The sequence below is a fragment of the Leptosomus discolor genome, chromosome 3 (assembly GCF_034619465.1).
Source record: "Leptosomus discolor isolate bLepDis1 chromosome 3, bLepDis1.hap2, whole genome shotgun sequence".
Lineage (NCBI taxonomy): Eukaryota > Metazoa > Chordata > Aves > Leptosomiformes > Leptosomidae > Leptosomus > Leptosomus discolor.
This window is the reverse complement of record NC_141393.1, coordinates 16,646,789-16,665,757: the sequence shown is the minus strand read 5'-3', so window position 1 is coordinate 16,665,757 and position 18,969 is coordinate 16,646,789. Positions and strand designations below refer to the sequence as shown.

The window sequence follows — 18,969 nt, the reverse complement described above, 5'->3', positions numbered from 1 at the left end:
TTTTGGATATTAGTGGAAGAATTCTTGCTGCCTTGTCCTTTTGTATACTACATTTTTAATACTTATTATCTTGGATGCTTGGTTACTCTCAAACCTTCCAACGTAGTTTTTTAAAAAAACATTTGTTACCTTGCCCATTCAGTCTCAAGCAATCAAGGAAGCAGTGCTTGGCAATGCAGAGCTGGGTGCTGGTGCTTCAAACACTGTGCAGAACTCACTGACCTGCTCATCACTCCCCAAGCCCTTATCTGCCATATCTCCCATGTAAGAACAACAGGCTCATGCCAGAGATTAGTTTGTCCTGCCTAAAGCTGCCCCAGAATTATTCCAAAGTTTGTCTTGATGAGAAAAGACCAGTTATGCCTTCAGAATTGCTGGCGTTTACATAAATAGATACATAAACCATGGAGTAGGAACTCTGGAATGAAAGAGTGACAATACAACACTAATGACTGACTTCCTCTTCCATTTCTGCCGTATGTTGCTGACAAGTACTCCAAATAGAAATGGATATGCAAATATATGCAAATTATTCCAAAATAATAACATGCAAAACTCAGAGCTACAAGATGGATGCGAAACATTAATTTACTTAGCGTGAAACTGCTCTCAACAAGCATTTTCACTCTGTCTGTGAGATGGAGGATGGTGGTGGCTGACTGACATTCACATGAATGAAGTGTGCTCAGGAGATGCTTCTGGACCAGCATCCTGGCTAATTTTCACATCCACACAACATTGTATGGATTGCAAGCCCTGATATGAACACTGCCCCAGTACTCTAGGATGGCCAGAAGCTGAGTATTAGTGTCACATTTTAAGAAAGTTGGAAGATTTTACAAGTGACTTAGAGATCAAGGCACCATTTGGAACTGGGGAAGAAAGCTATTGTGTAGACACAGCCTTCGCCTCGTCTCTGCAGATGAAGGGAAATAAGAGAGGTCTCTTGGGCTGGTGAAGATGCTCATCTTTTTAACACACTCACAAAGTGCGAGCTCATAAACAAAAGCATTGATTTTTTTGTGAGAAACATTTGAGGGTAAAAAATTGAAGCTTAGGCTTCTGTATTGTGTGCTTAGTCTTGAAAGTCTTACAGACAAAGACCAGTTCGGCCTGGAAAGAAAACGTCCATGAGGTTAAAAAAAAATCATAACAGGGGCTGTAGCTCAAAAAGGGAATATAAAAAGATGAAAGTTACATTATTTTTCTGTTAAGTCAGAGAGTGATGAACATTTTATGCTCAGGAGTTTTGAAACCAGCCAGGCCCAGATCCCTGGTGGCACAAACAGCATTTTTTTCACTAGTTTGTTCTTCTAGTTTGCATTCATTAAAGACAGTGAATGGAAAGAACTGTCTCATTTATAACTCATGGCATGTGGACACCCAGGACTCCTCTACTTTATATGCTTTGTCAGTGTAAATCAAAATCATCCTCTCTCAAGAGCGTGTTCATAAGTTTAATACTTTGGGCAGTCAAACTCCTTCCTGCTGTGTGTGGACAAACAGCAACCACTAAACCTGCACAAACTCAGAGCTTGGGGTTGTTACTACTATTTTTTTTCTGATGTTTTAGCACCTCTGACTCTGGCAAGCAGGATCCAACTCCCTGCTCAGTCACAAATCTTGTTTGTGGCCTTGGCAAGACAGTCATCATCAAAGGCTGTCATCAGCCTCCACGACCAGTCTGCTTGCCTCCTCTCCTGTGCTCCAGAGCCTGGCACAGACACTCCCAATGGGCTCCTGTTGCTGCTACTTGATGAAGGGCCTCCCTCAATGTGAGTCTATGGCGCCAGCACAGATCCACAGCCCTGAGAGTCACCCAAGAACGCAGCAGAGGCAAGTGTGGCTGAGGCACGATTTGTGCTGGGTACAGCTGCTGCAGGGTAGACAAAGTGGAGAGCTACAGCCCTGCTCTGAGCCACAAGTGAAGATGAAGGTCACCAAGTGACACAGGCTTTGTTCAGCAGGTGCCAGAACTCACTACTGACATCCAGCCCCTCCTCCCTAGCTCTCCCACAAAAGCCTCTGTGACTGTGTAGAGAGAAAAGGGCACAAGATTTTTCTGAAGGATGGCAGTGCTTTGAATCCTCACATTCTCTTAACTGCCAAAACTGTAAGTTACTTATTAGTATAGTAAGAAGAGCCATAATGGTATGAAAAGTTTTTTTATAACTGCCATATTATTATGTTATTTATAATAATAATATTGCAAAATATTGCGTTATTATTGAGGTTTTTTATTATTTAGCTTAAGGGAAGCTGAGGCACAGAGACACGAAGAACTAAATCATTCATGTTCCTCAGGCCCATTGCCACTACTGAGTGAAAGACTCTGCCCTGTGACTGATGTTTCAGAGCATCACAAAAGTGCTGGTGAGAGTGTGCGCGGCCCCCCCCACCTCCCCGCCCCCGCACAAGGGGAAGGAACCTTTTCAACAAGCTGTCTGAAATTAGGGGGTCAAATGTAAACATCTGACATAGGCAGAGCTGCAGCCCAGCCAGGTTTTCTTCCTTGGCTTGGCTGTATGGCCAAGAAACAGTTGCTGAGCAGCCTCTCCTGGTAGAAATGAATTACTGCTTTTCCAGAAAAATTAGGGTTCAAAGTGCTTAATTCCAGCCACAGTCACTGCAACAAAGTTTTTCTCCACCACTTTACCATGCTTCCAGTGAAAAACTTAATCTACAAATACACTCCAGCAAATCATCTATTAAGTTTAATGACAGTTAAGATCTAAGAGTATCTTCTCATAAAATCAGGCTTTAAGCAGTTCATGACCTACAAAGTGTCATACTCCTCACACTTCTATGAATTTTAGCTATTTGTAAAGAATTTGAAATCCCTTTTCAAGCACACACTTAAGGACATACTCCCTTATTATAAAAAACACTTAAGTATGCGTATTACTAACTTCTATTGACTTATGTTAATTGTTCTGCTGAGTCTAGTCGCCATACAAGATTACTCATAATCAAGCCTTGCAGACACTTAAGAGTGATTTTTTTTAATCAGGCAGAAATAATGATAGCATACAAAATGCACTTTCTAAGTTACCTGAGGTATAGTTAAAGCAACTTAAGGCCAGCTCTGTACATATTTTAATGTTACTGAGTCTTTGCTAGTCTCCACACTATCCTGTGAGCTATTATTAGAATCTGACATTCAGACCAACTAAAGTAGTACCACAATTGGCACAAAAACTGCACTGGTATTACCTCACTGAGACAGTGTAGTACTATTTATCCCAGCACAAATGGAGATGCAGACAGAATAGAAAGCATTGTTTCAAGATGCTGATTATCAAGGTTTTTTCTGCTAAATTAGTGTTGGGGAAAAAAAAAAAGTAATCAAATCTTGCAATACTTTTGTCAAGACCAATTCACACACTGTAATACACGGCAATTAACACTATGCATATCAGTGTTGACTTAATAAACCTCACAATTAGACACTCCTCCATTACTTAAAAAGAGAAGAAGAAAAGGAAGAAAAGTTAACAGATTTCTTGTGTTTTGGTTAGCAGAGAACACACCTTTGATAGTGAGTTTGATAAGCAAATACCAAATTGTATTTCCAAAAGCAGTAATAAGTCCTATCTTACTATGACAGATAACAACAGTTACAAACGCTCATAGGCAGTCTGTTTATGACTTGGTGTATTCTCTTTAATTTCTCCCAGAGAACGAAAGAGGTAAAGGTAACTGATCTTTGCTGAGGTCACAGTTTCCCACAAATTTCTTTCAAGGATGCTGCTGGTTTGTCCTGTCCCAGCCAGACTTCTCCTCCGCTCATTTGTTCTTTCTCCTTTAGCTGAGTGAGGACTGGTGGATCTGTAGATGTGTGATGAACTGAATCAGGAAAGTGATCCAGATTAAAAACCAGCAAACCATTAATTACCCAGTTCCCAATCTAATTAACTATGTATGCACAAAACCAGGTATCCTGGCACAGCTTAGGAGGCAGAGCATGACATGGATGGAGTAGCTGTTGGGAAGAGGGGTGAAGGACAACTTAAGCCACTCTGTGACCAAAAAGGTGAATGCATACAAAAAGAAGACAGGATAATTTCACAAGAAATACAGAGACACAAGGAGTTCTTTATCCCAGGTAAAACCTGACTCCTGGGTGTTTATCAGAGGTTATATTTTTCTGGAGAACTCATTTTGTACCAACTCCAAGTACTTCAGCTCCTCATTAATATCACTAAAAGGTTTTTGCAGGTTATAGACATGGAGAACAACATTTGATTCTAGCAGAACAGCAACACACAAAAAAGATCATGCTTGTCAAATTAACCACCAACATTTTTTCAATTGATGGGTAAGAGTTACCTACAACTTTTTCCAAATTATGAACGGAAAAACATCCAGAGAAAGCACAAACTTGCTGTAACGTCTTTTTAAGGTAGCATTTCAGTGCAGGACTCAACTTTGACAGTAAGGCCACACCAGATGGTTCTTTGGCTAGACTAAAAGCTGGTAAGCAGGAGAAATATTTCCTCATCCCATTTCTACCATCTTGCCTCCCTGACTGCACCTCCTCTGCAGGGAATTGAATTTACTAAGGGAAACCATGTCCTGAACTGTCCAAATGGCAGACAAGCTTTTTAGCAGCATCACACCGTATGAGTGGGAGTCATGCGGCTAAAATGCATCATATTGATATGTTCCATTAGTGGACAGAATAATGTCTCCTAAAGTTAACATGGCACTACAGTGTCATGACTGAAGTTATTTGACTATGCAATTTTTCAGTTTTCAAATATTCTTCACGCAGTTTTCAGTCTCTTCATTCTAAGAAAACGCATATTTAACATTGCAACACAAAGCAATTATCACTATCCTTTGAGAGGCCATGTAGATATATATGTATTTTCTAAATAAGCCTTTAATAATTTTCTCTGTTGAAAGTGGAGCTAATGTATTGTCAGTGATTAATGTGGCGTTGGTTATATTAAGATGCATTATTTCAATTGCTGATGGCTTGGAAAACAGGACTACTTAATTTGCTGTGACTTTCCTGGTCTCTGTGAATGACTGTGGCTAATATTACAACACTATGACTAATATTAAGACGCTTAATTTTCTTCTGTAGCAGCCACTTTCCTGTTAGTATTTCCTGCCAGTATGATCAGTTTCTTCCAAAGGCTTAATCCTAGCATTTCATTACGAACAAGAAACTTCCCCTCTGAAAATGAGAAAATTTGGGGAAATTATTGCTACGCCTTATAAAACATTTCCTTTAATCATTGCAGAAAGTGCAACGTCTATGGCTCTTTCACATATATCTTGACTTCCTTAGAATATTACTATCATAGTCACAATTACAATCCATATAAGGATGTAAATTTGCCCAGCTAGAAGTACATATGATAACACCTAAAATTGCCTTTGGCATCAGCCATAGATCTTGATTGTGATTATCCAGCACCTTCTGCATCCTAGGCCAGCAGAGCTTATGTGCTGTCCCCTACACAGATAGCTTCTATCCCACAATTGATACATGGGATGAAGTTTGATTTATAGAAGACACTATTAGATGCCCGTCTTTATGTAAATAAGAAAATCCTGAAAATACATTTCAAATGTTTTTGCATTATAGTGTCAGCTGCTATTTCTGGAAACACTTTGTAGAGAAATTCAGGATTTTGAAGTGTCTGAGGAATGTAAATTCTCGCTGCTTGGAACCTAACACAGTGGACTTGATCTTAAACAGAAAAGTGATCTGAAGAAGGAAAGAGCTTTCAGCAGAGCAAACAGACTCAGTCATGTGGAAGTTTCCCTGGAGACTAACAAAACCCTGTCAAAACGCTCCCAGTTCTTTGCCTTACTCTAAGCAGGTCCTTCAATTTTCAAACCATAAAGAATTTGAAGGAGTCTTCTGTTTCAGTTCTCCTTAAACTCTCACTTTACCCTTGCTATAAACAGGTAGGGACACAGTTTCATTTTTTTTAGTTCCTCTATATGCTTCTGGAGGTTTTTTCAGCAGCTGAAGACACAGGAGAAGGTGGCCTGCCACCTGCCTCCCATGGACAGCTGTGCAAAATCAGTCCCAGCATGTTGCAGCAGGCAGAGCCCAGAGTTTTTATCTTCCTATGGAATGCAGCAGTCATACAAAATCCAGAAGAACAGATTTTATATTTTTTTAAACAAGAATAGGGCAAAATCAGGAGAAAATTTTTCTTCAATTGGTATTTTATCAGGGAGTGTAGTGATAGGACAAGGGGTAATGGTTTCACACTGAACGAGGGGAGATTTAGATTAGATATTAGGAAGAAGTTCTTCACTGTGAGGGTGGTGAGGCACTGGCACAGGTTGCCCAGAGAAGCTGTGGCTGCCCCCTCCCTGGCAGTGTTCAAGGCCAGGTTGGATGGTGCTTGGAGCAACCTGCTCTAGTGGAAGGTGTCCCTGCCCATGGCAGGGGGGTTAGAACAAGATGACCTTTAAGGTCCTTTCCAACCCAAACCATTGTGTGATTTTACAGTAAAAACAAGTGACTGAGCTGCTGTTTTGCTCAGTTTAGACCTTCCCTGACTCGCATCACAAAGCGGCTGAAACAATATCCTCTTAGGAAAGGGGGCGACACTAGTACGTTACACATGAGGAAGAAGCCGTGAGCAGGAGGTCCCTGCACCTGATGGCCCTGGCTCAGGACCTGCTGCAGGGGGCAGTTAGGGCTAGTTCCCCAAAACACAGGGGAAGCTTAGAAAGGCCTCATTTTTCTACTAACAGAGCAAGACAGGGCCTGTGTTGTGGAAACAAACATCTTCATCCTTCCTCAGTAGGGCTGGATGCTTACACCCATAGCTTCCTCCTCAGCTCTGCAGTCTCTGTTCAGGCAGATGAACCCACTTTACTGTCCTTTCCCTACATTAACTTTGTTGCAGAGGTAAGTTTTGAAAAAGCAACAAGTACTAAGAGCTATTACTCAGCAACACAAAGAAGGCTCCAGTGGACCTGTTTGGATAACTACTCTGAAAATGTGTGGTGGGAAAACCAAACATAACCAAACACTTTACAAGTCTTCAATGCTTATCTGAAAAATCTACTTTTTCTTTCTTCTGTTTGCATGACAAGTTTAAATTGAAGTGATGGCCTCCAGGGTAGCAGTATCGATCAAGTAATTCAGACACAACAGCACCTACAAGCAAAGATCAGGGGTGGCAGAAGTAAAAATACTGTTCATCTTTATTCATCATCCTTACTGGCCTTTTCTGCATCTTCACAAATATCTGTTAAAAACCATTCTTGGGGCTTCACACTTTATAGGAAGCAGCATCAGTAAAAATTCAGGCTGAGGACAAGGAAAGATAGATATGATGAAAATTGCAATTTGAAAACCTTCCCTATTAATGTCAGTGTGGGTCTTTGTATTAAATGACACAAGAGGCTTAAGGCGATGATGTAGAGGCATTAACGGTTAATGTAGTGGGATGCGCTTCTTTCTAATTGCCTCCTGTCATTTCTGCAGGAAAAAGCAGTGTCCGTAGGATACTGTGAAGAGACAAGGCCCAGGTTACAAACCAATGTCAACAGATCTTCTCAACTTGGAGGCCATTTTTCTTTTTGAACTAATTGTCAAACTCCATCGTATTAACAAATTTACCTGGAGGGGCGTCACCTCTGGTTGGGAAAAGCAAAAAGGGGCTCCATGGTATTAAGTTACAGCTCTTAGAAAAGAAGAACCGTAAAACCAGAAAGCTGTGCCCTGGGACAATACTTTGGGCTGTCGTAAACAAAATTCAGCTGCCAGGTAAGAGTGTTTGCCTCCAATGGGAGTTGTATAATTGCTCCCCCCTTATTTATATTTGCTGAGGCCTGTTGAATGTTCTGAGGAAATTAAGCACTCGGAGGCAGAAGTGACATGGAAAAGAACAAAAAGAGTAAACACTATTACAAGGTACTAAACAGCTCTGAAAGGCCAAGAGAAAATGGAACTCAAAACCATCACTGAGAGCCTCATGCTTAAAATAAACAACTTTAGTGCTCCAAAAGACACTTCTGGCACTGAGTACACAGGGACAGGCTGTAATGTCAGTAAAGCATTTTATTTTATTGAATAATTCCAGGAAATATTTCAGATCCATTAAACATTACTAAAGAGATAAATGATACATGAGATAAAGACAGTTTAATAGGACAGAAAAGGAAGGGAAAATAATAATAGAATATACAAAACAAGTGAAGCACAATACAATTGCTCACCACCTGCTGAGCAACGTCCAGCCAATCCTTGAGCTGCAGCATCCCCCAGCCAAGTGCCCCCAGTTTATGTAGTGGGCATGATGTCATACGGTACAGAATATCCCTCTGGTCTGTGGGGCTCAGCTGTCCTGGCTCTGTCCCCTCCCAACTTCTTGTGCACTCCCAGCCTCCGCTGGCAGGGCAGCATGAGAAGCTGAAAAGTCCTTCACTTGACATAAACACTGCTCAGCAACAACTGAAACATCTGAGTGTTACCAACACTATTCTTATTCTAAATCCAAAACACAGCACTGTACCAGCTACTAGGAAGAAAATTAACCCTATCCCAGCTGAAACCAGGACACAGCATTATAATGAACAGCATGGTATCGTCAAACACCCACAAACTCACTCTCCATTCACTTACAAACAGACATAAGCCTCCCTCAGACACGTTGTACACACAGCAGGAAGCATTTTCAAACTGAACAGACAGAAGAGGTGAAGGAAGAAAGGAAAGAAGCGGTGTGAGATTCACAGAGTTGTTGGAGCCACCAGCAAATCTTCAGTACCAAACAACTGCCAAGTGTTAAAGTCTAAAGGTGAAAGTTAAAGCTTTCTGACTAAGTAACAGCTGTTACTTATTTTACCTTTGCCAAATCTAACACTTGTGCTTCTGGCACAGAATGAAATCAACACCAGAGCAAATAATCAGATACACAGATAAGAGCCTGAGAACAGCATTATGCTACATATGACCATCTCACAAATCTTCATGACAAACACCTACGGAGTTTGAACCATTTCCTTGTCTGTGGGGCTGTAAATACTTCATTGTTGCCCTTCAGTATATTCTGCTTTCATCTAAGCACTCCACTTCAGAATAAAACTGCTTTGAAACCTCAGTTTATCTGCCACAAAAAGGCAACTTTATGAAGTCTTTTGTAATCTATGATAATAGCAGATGGCTTAACACACTATTTACTAGAGATATAAATTTGTAGGAAAAAAAATATCACTTAGTATCAGATTTGAAATGCTGTTAACAAAAATCACTAACAGAAAAGGAAAAAAAAAAGAACACTTGAGCTTGGGTCATCCTCAATTAGGAATGCAGTTCAAGCTAATGTGCTCCAGGTTGGTAGGTCATACTGGTGGCTTTCCAGTCAGAGGCTGTGGAGTCTTAGTCTCCTCCGCTCCTGGGACTAACCTGGAAGCATCAGGAGTATCCTTGGTACACCTCAGTATCGCAAAGAGACAAAGAACTTCTTTTACACTTTCCTTGGGTTGCGATTCCAGCTTGTGCCATCTTGTATCATCTCTGTGGGGCTCATCTGAGCAAAATGAAGCCTGGTATTCTGGCCATGCGGATACAAGCTTGAATTAGAGAAGACTTAATTCAGAGAACCACATACACTTAGTAGTAGTTTTTATACAAGTGACAGATAACTCAAAAATCCAGGGAAGCACAGACTGCAAATCAGGGGAGTTCGCAACTTTATCACTTTTGATCTATGAAGAAAGCATTTGGAACACGTGAAATAAATTCCTTTAATTTTCCATACTTTTGTGGGATGACCAATGACCAATTCCAAGCTGTTCCCTATTTATCCTCTGTGCCCCACACTTCCCCTCAGAACAGCGTTTGCTCAAATGTCCTTAATCACTTCTATGAGCAGTGTTCAGAAAAGCTAAGAAACTTGTCCGCCTTGCTTGCCAAGAAAAAACCCCTCTCGCTCACTCTCAATTTACATATACAGAACCCCCTTAAATAAAGAAAAAAAATAAGAGCTTTTAAATAAAATCACCAAAATTGGAAGTTAATCCATGGGAGGCCTAGCTTACAAAAAGGGGGAGGAAGAGCTGCACAGGGTGGCTGGCAGCTGCTTCTTGAAGGGTTAATGCTTGCCATGACAGTTACTCAGGCACTATACAGTTACTTTTTTTTCCCCCCTAAGCTGTAAGAACATACAAAACACAATAGAATATTACTTACACCTGTCTTGTGTCTCTCCTTATTCAGGGATCTGGCACTGCCACCAGTATTTCATACTACTCAGTACTCATCTTCCAAAGATCTCTTTTCAGACGCCTGTGAAGGGGATTCTGAAAGGACTCAGGACTCCATCCTGAAAGGAATTAATTCATTCTTACAAGGTTTGGAAGCTAATAAAGCTTTAAAATCCCCACTGAATGTGGAGGTAACACATACATACTCCGTAACTAAAGGTGGCAATAGCTATGGGATACACGGTATGCTATCATACAGTTAGAGAGCACTTTGCTGATGCACAGCAGAGGTGGGTTACAGTTCTATCAGCCAGGTTAATTCATTTCCTAGCTTTTTACCTCCATGCAATTTTAAAGCTTTCTTTTTTTTTCCCTCAGTATAAATCTTTATTTAATTTGTGAGGTACAGCTATATAAGCCAGGTAGGCAAAAAAGCTTTAAGAGTTAACTCTTGCTATTTTGGGAGACAGCTTTCTTGTTAGTTATATTCATAGGTAGAGAAAACCAACTCAAGGAACAAATTAAGATATTTATTCATGTATTGTTACAAATTTGTGGGTTTTTTTCCATTAAACATATTTAACAGGACAACCTATTTGCACTCAGGTCCTTCAGCATTTTAATAAGCTAAAATATACACCTTTGGCGCCATATAAATTATGGTCAAAAATAATTCTCAAAGACATACTGAGGGGGACAAGAACTTTAAGCAAAATAACTCAAGTTGAAATATGCAATTCCCTTCCACAGTGGTTTCTATTTCATGAGATTATATGCTTTACACTAGCAAACCATATACAAACAATACCACAAAACTACTATAAATGCAAAAATGTAAAAAATATACACAAACATATACACAAATTGCTGTGTTTCTGTCTGAGCTACCTTACTGTTAAGAAATAGAGTACAAATGTATGATTTGTATTTATGTACTTAATTTGTAGTATCTAATTCTTTAATTGTAAACAAGATATAGCATGTAGAGCAACTTAAAACAGTTGTCAGAAGCTTAAAACATGAGGCCTCCAGACTGAAAGAACTGTGCACACTAGGGACTGAAACTGACATAAATACCCACACCTTTTCTGACAATGTTTATACTGCTGCGAGATTTAGGATACTTAAAAGATTCAGAAGTATTTAACTACTCTAAACAAATTCTTGAATGTCACTGTTTTACAAAATGCATACATTTCAATATTTAAGGTAAAATCAGCATCACATTTGCAGGTATAGGGATCACATTCAGTTAAGAGTGTCTTGTTCACAACCATTTAACAGCTTTTTGGTTTATTAAGAAACCTTTCTAGGCAACTCAGTTAAGCAACTGTAAATGAAAGCAAGCAATGGATGTTCACAACCACACAAGGAGAAAATAAAACCAGACACATCCCTTAAGCACTGCTGAACTCACCGGTGACTGATCTAATGCTCAACGTTAGGGAAGTACACCTAGGGTACACTGCATTGCTAAAAAGCTGCGGTATTCAGGAACTGCCAACAGATCTTGGAAAGAAAGTGGAAGCTGCCTTTGCACAGATGTGACGATTTGCTGCTCCCAGTCACGGCTAAGATCCGTACGAAGCACAGGTTTTAATTTGTTTTTCCAAAAGATGGCTGTCTGTCTTTCCCAGTACTTCCCAGGCACTCAATGTGTTATCTGAAGTACCAGGATGCTTAAGAAAACCCAGGATGACAGTTCTGTCTACCAGGACACTATCGGACTAAGTAGCAGTAGTAGTGTTAGTTCAACATTAGAGAATTTAAACATTAAACACGGACTGTGCCAGTTTACATCCACTACAAATAAGAAAAGTGCTGGTGTCTATAGCATCCAATTTCAGTGGAAAATTCAAGTACAGTATTTTCAGAGATCTCTGTCTTAACAGCAAATACGGTAATGTACTCAATTCCACTTCCAGGAAACATGTCCAGTCAAGTTTCATTCTGTGTATTTTTTTTTTTTTAAGTGGTTGAAAATTCTTACAGTACTGAGCAGAGCATTTGATGAATCCCTTCTCACACACTATATATTTTTTGATTTAAAACACAAGCTGTTCCAACATTTTGAAAACAAGGTCCTAAAGTAAACACTAGTTTCGCGAGTTTTGTGGTTTTGGGGTTTGGGTTTTTTTTTCAACATTTCAAACGCTGCAAGATCATGTTACAACTGAAAAACAATGCAGAACATACATCCAAAAATTAAGAAACTGTTTGTAAAAATAAAATATTGGAAAAAAATTTAAATCCATTTCACTGAAGAGGCTCAATAAAGTGCAAGCAGTAAACGCAAGAGTTCACATAGCGAAAAGTGAAGTTTAATAAATTTGTACAATCTATATTACTGACAATGAGAGACACTCTATAAAAATGTTTTACCTTGACAGCATGCCCTCGTATAAAAATATATTCTAATTGCATTGCAGTACAAACAGATTATGACAGAATTGAAAATTAAATGGAGCAGTGGCATTTCAGCGTTCTTTTCAGCAATGTTAAAAAGAAAGAAAATATGTAATTTGTACTATTACAGTTTATTCCAATTAACCGGACAAACTGGACCAGCCAAAATTACATGGTACGGTAATCGCAAATGAAAATGAAGCGTTGCTACTTACTTGCATGGACTCATCGCCACGTCTTGAGAAGGCATTCAGGAGGTGCCAAATTGCAAACACAGAACTCATTCCTGTGCAAAATGCTCAAGCTTTGAGCTCTCACTAGAACAGAGCTCTCTAATTACTGGACAGAATCATGAACTGCCACAAGTATTTATACATCAAAGTATTTCATATCATTAAATCTGCAGGTATATATGTCATCAAATCTGCATGTATTTGTCCTCTCAAAAGCATCTCCTTCTGCTTACAGAAAGTCGTTTAACTGAAATAACCAGGTCTTCAAAGCGAACCACAACTTAGATGATTCCAGCAAGTGAAAACAAAACTTTCTAATATCACCTGTCACCCAATGCAAGAATTTGTTTGTAACTGGAGTTTTGTTCTATGAAAAATAATAAAGCAGACTGCAGAAGTCTTCCCAGCAGAGGGGACATCTTCAAATCATTTACCTTCCAGCCAGATTCTTTGGTGTTCAGGAATAGCTAGTATAGCATCACGATGAACGAGCAGTAACTATTTTCCTTCATACACTCCTACTTGTCCTGTAAGGCCTATCAGCAAAGTTTTTGCTAGTGGAAGGTATTAAATAAAAAAGAGAGGAAAACTACTTCCTCATCACCCTTAGAGACTGAAGTTTGATCAATAGCATCTGATGTCCCTCTTTCAGCGGAGATTTTTCACGTAGCATATTTGCAGGATTTCCACTTACAAGCACAGGTCTACAACAAAGTTACGTTCTGGCTAGCCATCCAAAGCGTTCAGTTGTTGAAATTCAAAATGAGCGCTTTTCTATTCAGAGTAGTCTTTACTTTTTATTCTCCAGTTTTTGCTCCTACAAGGAAAAACAGTTTATTCCTGCCCATCTAGTGCTGGGCCTTTAGTGCTTCTGAGCACGTAAAGTGCCCAGAAATGGCAGCATGTCAGTTGTTTAATAAAACCCTGTGGAGACCCTGGTCACCTCTTCAGCTGTAAATAATGTCAGCATCAACTTTGATTTCTGAAGTTTTGTTGTCTTTTTTTAATAAAATCCTGTCACCCATCCCCAGTTCAAATTAAATGAGCTCAAATACTCATTGTCAAATAACTGACAACACACAATTTAAACATATCTTGTAAGATCAACTTTGCAACAGTATGAACTTTAAATAAAAGCAGATTATTAAAATAAAGTCTGTATAGAATTTTAACTATGAAATTATGAAATAATTTCTTTATACTTTACTTAGGTTTTCTCATTCTTACAAAGAGCTGTTGGCCACAATAACATTAAACTGCTGTTTTCCTGAAGAACAGTTACTTTTAGCATTGTAATTAGTGTAACAGAAGAAGAAAAAGTGGTTTTACATATGAGTAGTTTAAACAAATTTAAGACACTTCTCTGTAGGATCATCATCAAATGATGCTCTTTCCAATAATTTCTGTAATCTTCTAAACCACGTAAATGATAACGCACATTACATTTTATTCACACTATAAAAAAAGCACAATATACAGGCCATATCCATTAAAGTGCAACACAACAGAACATTTCTGCAACATTCAGGTTCTTCAAAGACCCACAAAAGTAGGTATTTAATATTTAGGAATAAATCCTGTTCATAGGTATATCAACACTGAATCTAAATTCTGAATGGTTATCAAGCTTGCCCTTGCTGTTAAGTGCCACGTTAAAAGCGATGCTTATGACCACTAAATGCTAAATATGCTTCCATATTAATTGGCTTCATGTCTCATGTCCATAATGAAAGCTTTTATCCTTTAGTCAGTGAAGAGCATCTGCAGAGCCCTTTATTGAAGGCAGTTCTTTTGACTATGCTCAGCAAACATCTTCAAAACATTAGTTTTACCATACAGGCTACTGCTTCAGATGTTAAATCTACCAAGAAAAATATGGTAAACTGAATAGAGCAAGCATGTCTTTGAGTCAACAGCGCATGCTTCGCTATGTTTGGCACTATCTACCAAATGTATTGGTAACACACAGTATAAGCAAGTACCAATTCGCTTTTCGCTTCATAAATATTTTTGGTTGGATGTTTTGCTAATAGTTGAAAACCTCATTTGTTCCTGAGATGAGCATAACAAAAGAAAGCGAGCTCCATCTAAAGCTGCCAACAGAACAGCCTTCTCCATTTCCAGCCTTGCTACCTGCCTGCTGAGCCAGATTTATAATCTCAATCCTCCCCAAGGCGCCACTTCTGAGACTCTTCTTGACGCACATCTGGCCTGATCTGGTTTCTCATTCCACCTAGAACATTTGAGGTTGCCTCTGTTGCAACAATGAAAGGTTTCACCACAGTGGGTGGAATTTGGCGGAGGACTCCACCTACTGCTCCAGTTACTCCTCTGTTTTCATGCTCACGAGCAGCAGTCTCATAGATGGTTTGGGCTGTGTCCGTAATCCCCTTCGAGAAATTAATAGAAATTAGTTACAGTGAAAAAGCAGCCTCTCCTAATTTTAAAGGACACTTAAATTGCTCAGCATTTGTCTTCTTTGTGATTTATATTATAACTGTAGCAGAACTATACCGATACAAGTATGATTTAGTTCTCCTAATAAGGCTTACAATAATAGTACTATGAACTTACAGATGAAATATTTCATGTAACTTCTGGTGGCACTTCTGCATATGGGAAGCAGCTGTGGGGTACTGAGAGCTATTCAAAAATGACACAACTCACTGAAAACTCACCAGCTGAGACCTAACTTCTTAGACACGATACCACGTGCAACTAACAGAAAAATACACTACAAAGGGCAGAATAAACACAGGTCAGCATTCTAATTTTTAATACACTGTCACGGTAAAGACAGCTTTCACTTGTTTTAAATCCAGCATCATGCTTAAACTTTAATAACCTCAGAATTAACAGTAACCTGGAGGGAGGTGGGCAGGAAGGGAAGGACTGACAACATGGGGTGGGAAATCAGGTTTACATGTCTCAGAATAATTGTAAACCCTCACAACTGTACAATACTGAAGTCCTACTCACACTTAGCTGCATAACATCTTAGTTTATTTCTATTTCTCCGATTTTTCCATGCAAGGTTTATGCTGGTTTAAGATTACTGATTAAGACAGTCTCCTTCAAAACTTAAATCTCCTTCTTTGTTTGGTCATCTTAAACTAACACCTAATGTTTTATTTGCTGTCTCAGGAAATAATTAAGGACAATTACTTTTGCACTCACCTCTTTTACTACACTGTACGCTTTGGCTACACCTTCCCGCAGGTCTACTGGCTGATGAGCTAAACGATGGCGAGGGAATCGTTTGATCCTTTTTGTTTCAATAAAAGTTGGCCCTGGTGATACCATGTCATACGCAGTTTCTGCAGCTGCCTGAAGATCAGGAGTGAATGCAAAATATGTAAGAAGTCTTATAAATTTTAACTACTAACAGGGTGACATAATTAAATAGAAGAATTATAATTCCACAAATAGTATTAATTTACATCAGATTAAGATTTTGTAAAATAACTTCTGCAATGGGTGCAGCTGTAACTATACCCTGAGTTCCATAATAAAAGAATGAATGTTGTAGGTTTTGGTGGGGGGGGGGTCCTTAATGTTGTAGGTTTTGGGGGGAGGGGGGGGATTCTCTCCTAATTGCCATTCCTTCAAAGGCATCCTCTAATCTATACTAAATGCTCAAGATGGAAACTGAAACATTTAATCAAACTCACAAGCATACACATAGTTCCACTCAGGTAAATAATACCACTGTTTTTTTACTATATAGATTCAAGCTTAAGATATGTACAGAATTTTTGCAAAATTAGGTGGTTAAAGTGTATTTTCATTATGTATTTTACATTAAGGAACATAAATTTATTAACACTTTAACCCACGATTACTTTAGGGTTAAAACCAGAAAGCTTTATTAATTTTGAGGCTTCCCCCCTGGCCCCCAAATAAGCACAGATAAGCTGACATTTAAAAAAAAAAAAATTAAGACTCTATTACTGGAAAATACATATGTGCAAAGAACTCATCTTTCTCAGTATCAGTGACTTTTTAGTGAAGCTGAGTATTTTAGTATTAAACTGTACATAGTAATACATTAAAGACATTAAGAAACATGTAACAGCTTATGTGTTCAGCAGTATTTTAACACAATTTTCTAACCATCGTGTTTGACGCCATAGTTCTCGCCTCACAGGCTGCTGCAAGCTTTGCCCAGTTTCTGCTTTCCTATTTATACAGCTCTTTTTTTTTTTTTTTTTTCAAAGACATGCTCCCAATCTTAAACATATAGCACTAAGTTATTAGCTTAATAGAAAGCACTTACTAGCAACACTTCTCGTTTTATGTGTAAGTCCAGAAGTAAAACACTATACCTGTATAGTCTGAACCATTCTGTTTGTTAGCTCCAGTGCTGCCATTGCAGTGGAAGTACCAAAAGAAGCTGCTCCTCTTTGAAAGCCTCTTACAATACGGCCGTCCTTTCGGTACTGCTCTATTGGTAACCACACCAAGTCTTTCAGACCTTGGACTGAAAATTAAGACAGAACACCATAGTTAGAAAGTTCTTAGATAAGCAGAATGCCTTGAAAGGAAGTGAAAACAAGTGCCAACATTGGGTGGGGGGTGGGGGGTGGTGTGTGTTTTGTTGGCATTTGGATTTTTTTGGGGGTGGTTTTTTTTTGTTTGTTTGTTTTTTTTTTTTAAACAACTGTCATATGTGTCTGAACAGAAACAAGAATTAACTTACCTAACTGCACTAGTGAATGCATAGGCCCCACTCCTCCCAAAATTCCTGGTAGCTGGTTTTTCTTGATATCATTAAGCCATTCACTGATGGCATAGGAGAATAATTTATCCACACCTAACAAGCTAAAGTAAACAAAATTATTAATATGTTTTAAAACATACAATACATAAGACAAATGCATTATTCACTGAAGTAAATAAAGAGGTCATTTGAACAAAAGGAAAGCTGTTTTCAAGTGTCATCTTTTGTTGCCGTTGGCTAACCCAAGCATTTCACATGTACGTGCTTCATAAAAATAGAAGTTCAAGACTGCATAATCACATCCAGCTCAACAGAAAGTAAACATACAACTAAAGTTAAAAGAGTTTAGCAGTTAAAAAAAAGTTGAGACTAGCACATGTATTAAATACTGTCTTGAAAATAGATGCTGTTCTTCAAAAGTATATATTTGACAAAAACGAGAATAAAGTCAAAAAATGTCTCGGATTTGAGAAGTGCATCTTATCAGAGAATTTGCTTTTTCCTTGCTACGTTTAGTTATTCACCATAAACTTGGTTTAATTTGCAATATCAGTGCTAATCTACAACCCAGTAAACTTACCCATGTCTGTAACAAAGTCTCTTCAGCTTTAATTCTGAGCAGTTTAACTGAGCAAGCCCAATAAGAATCCCAGCTAGCGTTCCCTAATAAATGAAATATTTTGTTATCACACAAGTTTACTTATTCTGTACAATCTGTAGGCAAGAAATAATTTCATCACCTCAACTCTTATTGCAGGTATTTCTGTCTAAACTGATTCTCCCCAGGTCTCCCAAATGCTACTCGTTACAGTGCTATGAATTATGTTACATGAAAACTTGCAAAAAATGGAATCTGGCTTAATTGGCTACTCTAAGAAAAACATCTGAATACAAGAAGGCTTCTTCTAAAATATTATGATATAACAACTTATGTAAACAAAGCTCTAGCATTAGTATGTTCCAGGCATTCTAAAGCTACTATTTCATGTTTTGATTTCTCTGACAGTAGTGCATACTGAAAAAGTTGCTGCTTTCACTTGTCCATATTTTCTTACTGATTTGCCATGACAGAGTACAAATCTGGTTGTGCATACAGGAATTTTGAGGTGTGCTCTGTAAACTCAGCATGATAACCAACACATATTTTATAAAGAACTATATATAAAGAACCTGCATTACATTCTGCTACTGAAGCCCATACATTACTAGACTGCAAGGGAAGAAAACAAGGAAATGAGAAAAAAATAAAAGACAATACTTTATTTTAGTATTAATAAGGAAGAAAATGAAATGCGCAATTCTGGCATCACATAATGGTATCACCTTTGAGGAGTACCACAGCTGGGCAGAAAGATTTCCAGCCAGTCACTGAGTTGATAAATGTGATTTTCAAGTCTCATTCTAAGTGAATCATACCTG

At 38.6% G+C, this 18,969-nt stretch overlaps 1 protein-coding gene across 1 annotated transcript in view; it reads right to left on the bottom strand.

Annotated features, from left to right (window-relative positions):
• Positions 1-8,029: 8,029 nt before the first annotated feature.
• The window catches only part of ATG2B (autophagy related 2B), a 53,880-nt gene continuing 42,940 nt past the window's right edge, over positions 8,030-18,969 (bottom strand). Inside the window, exons 38-43 of the mRNA XM_086462798.1 lie at positions 18,131-18,213; positions 17,530-17,651; positions 17,156-17,310; positions 16,008-16,157; positions 10,178-15,220; positions 8,030-9,558 (exon numbers count right to left, since the gene is read on the bottom strand). Coding sequence (XP_086318924.1) covers positions 14,990-15,220; positions 16,008-16,157; positions 17,156-17,310; positions 17,530-17,651; positions 18,131-18,213 — 741 coding nt within the window. The 3' untranslated portion in view covers positions 8,030-9,558; positions 10,178-14,989. The remainder of the gene's footprint in view (positions 9,559-10,177; positions 15,221-16,007; positions 16,158-17,155; positions 17,311-17,529; positions 17,652-18,130; positions 18,214-18,969) is intronic.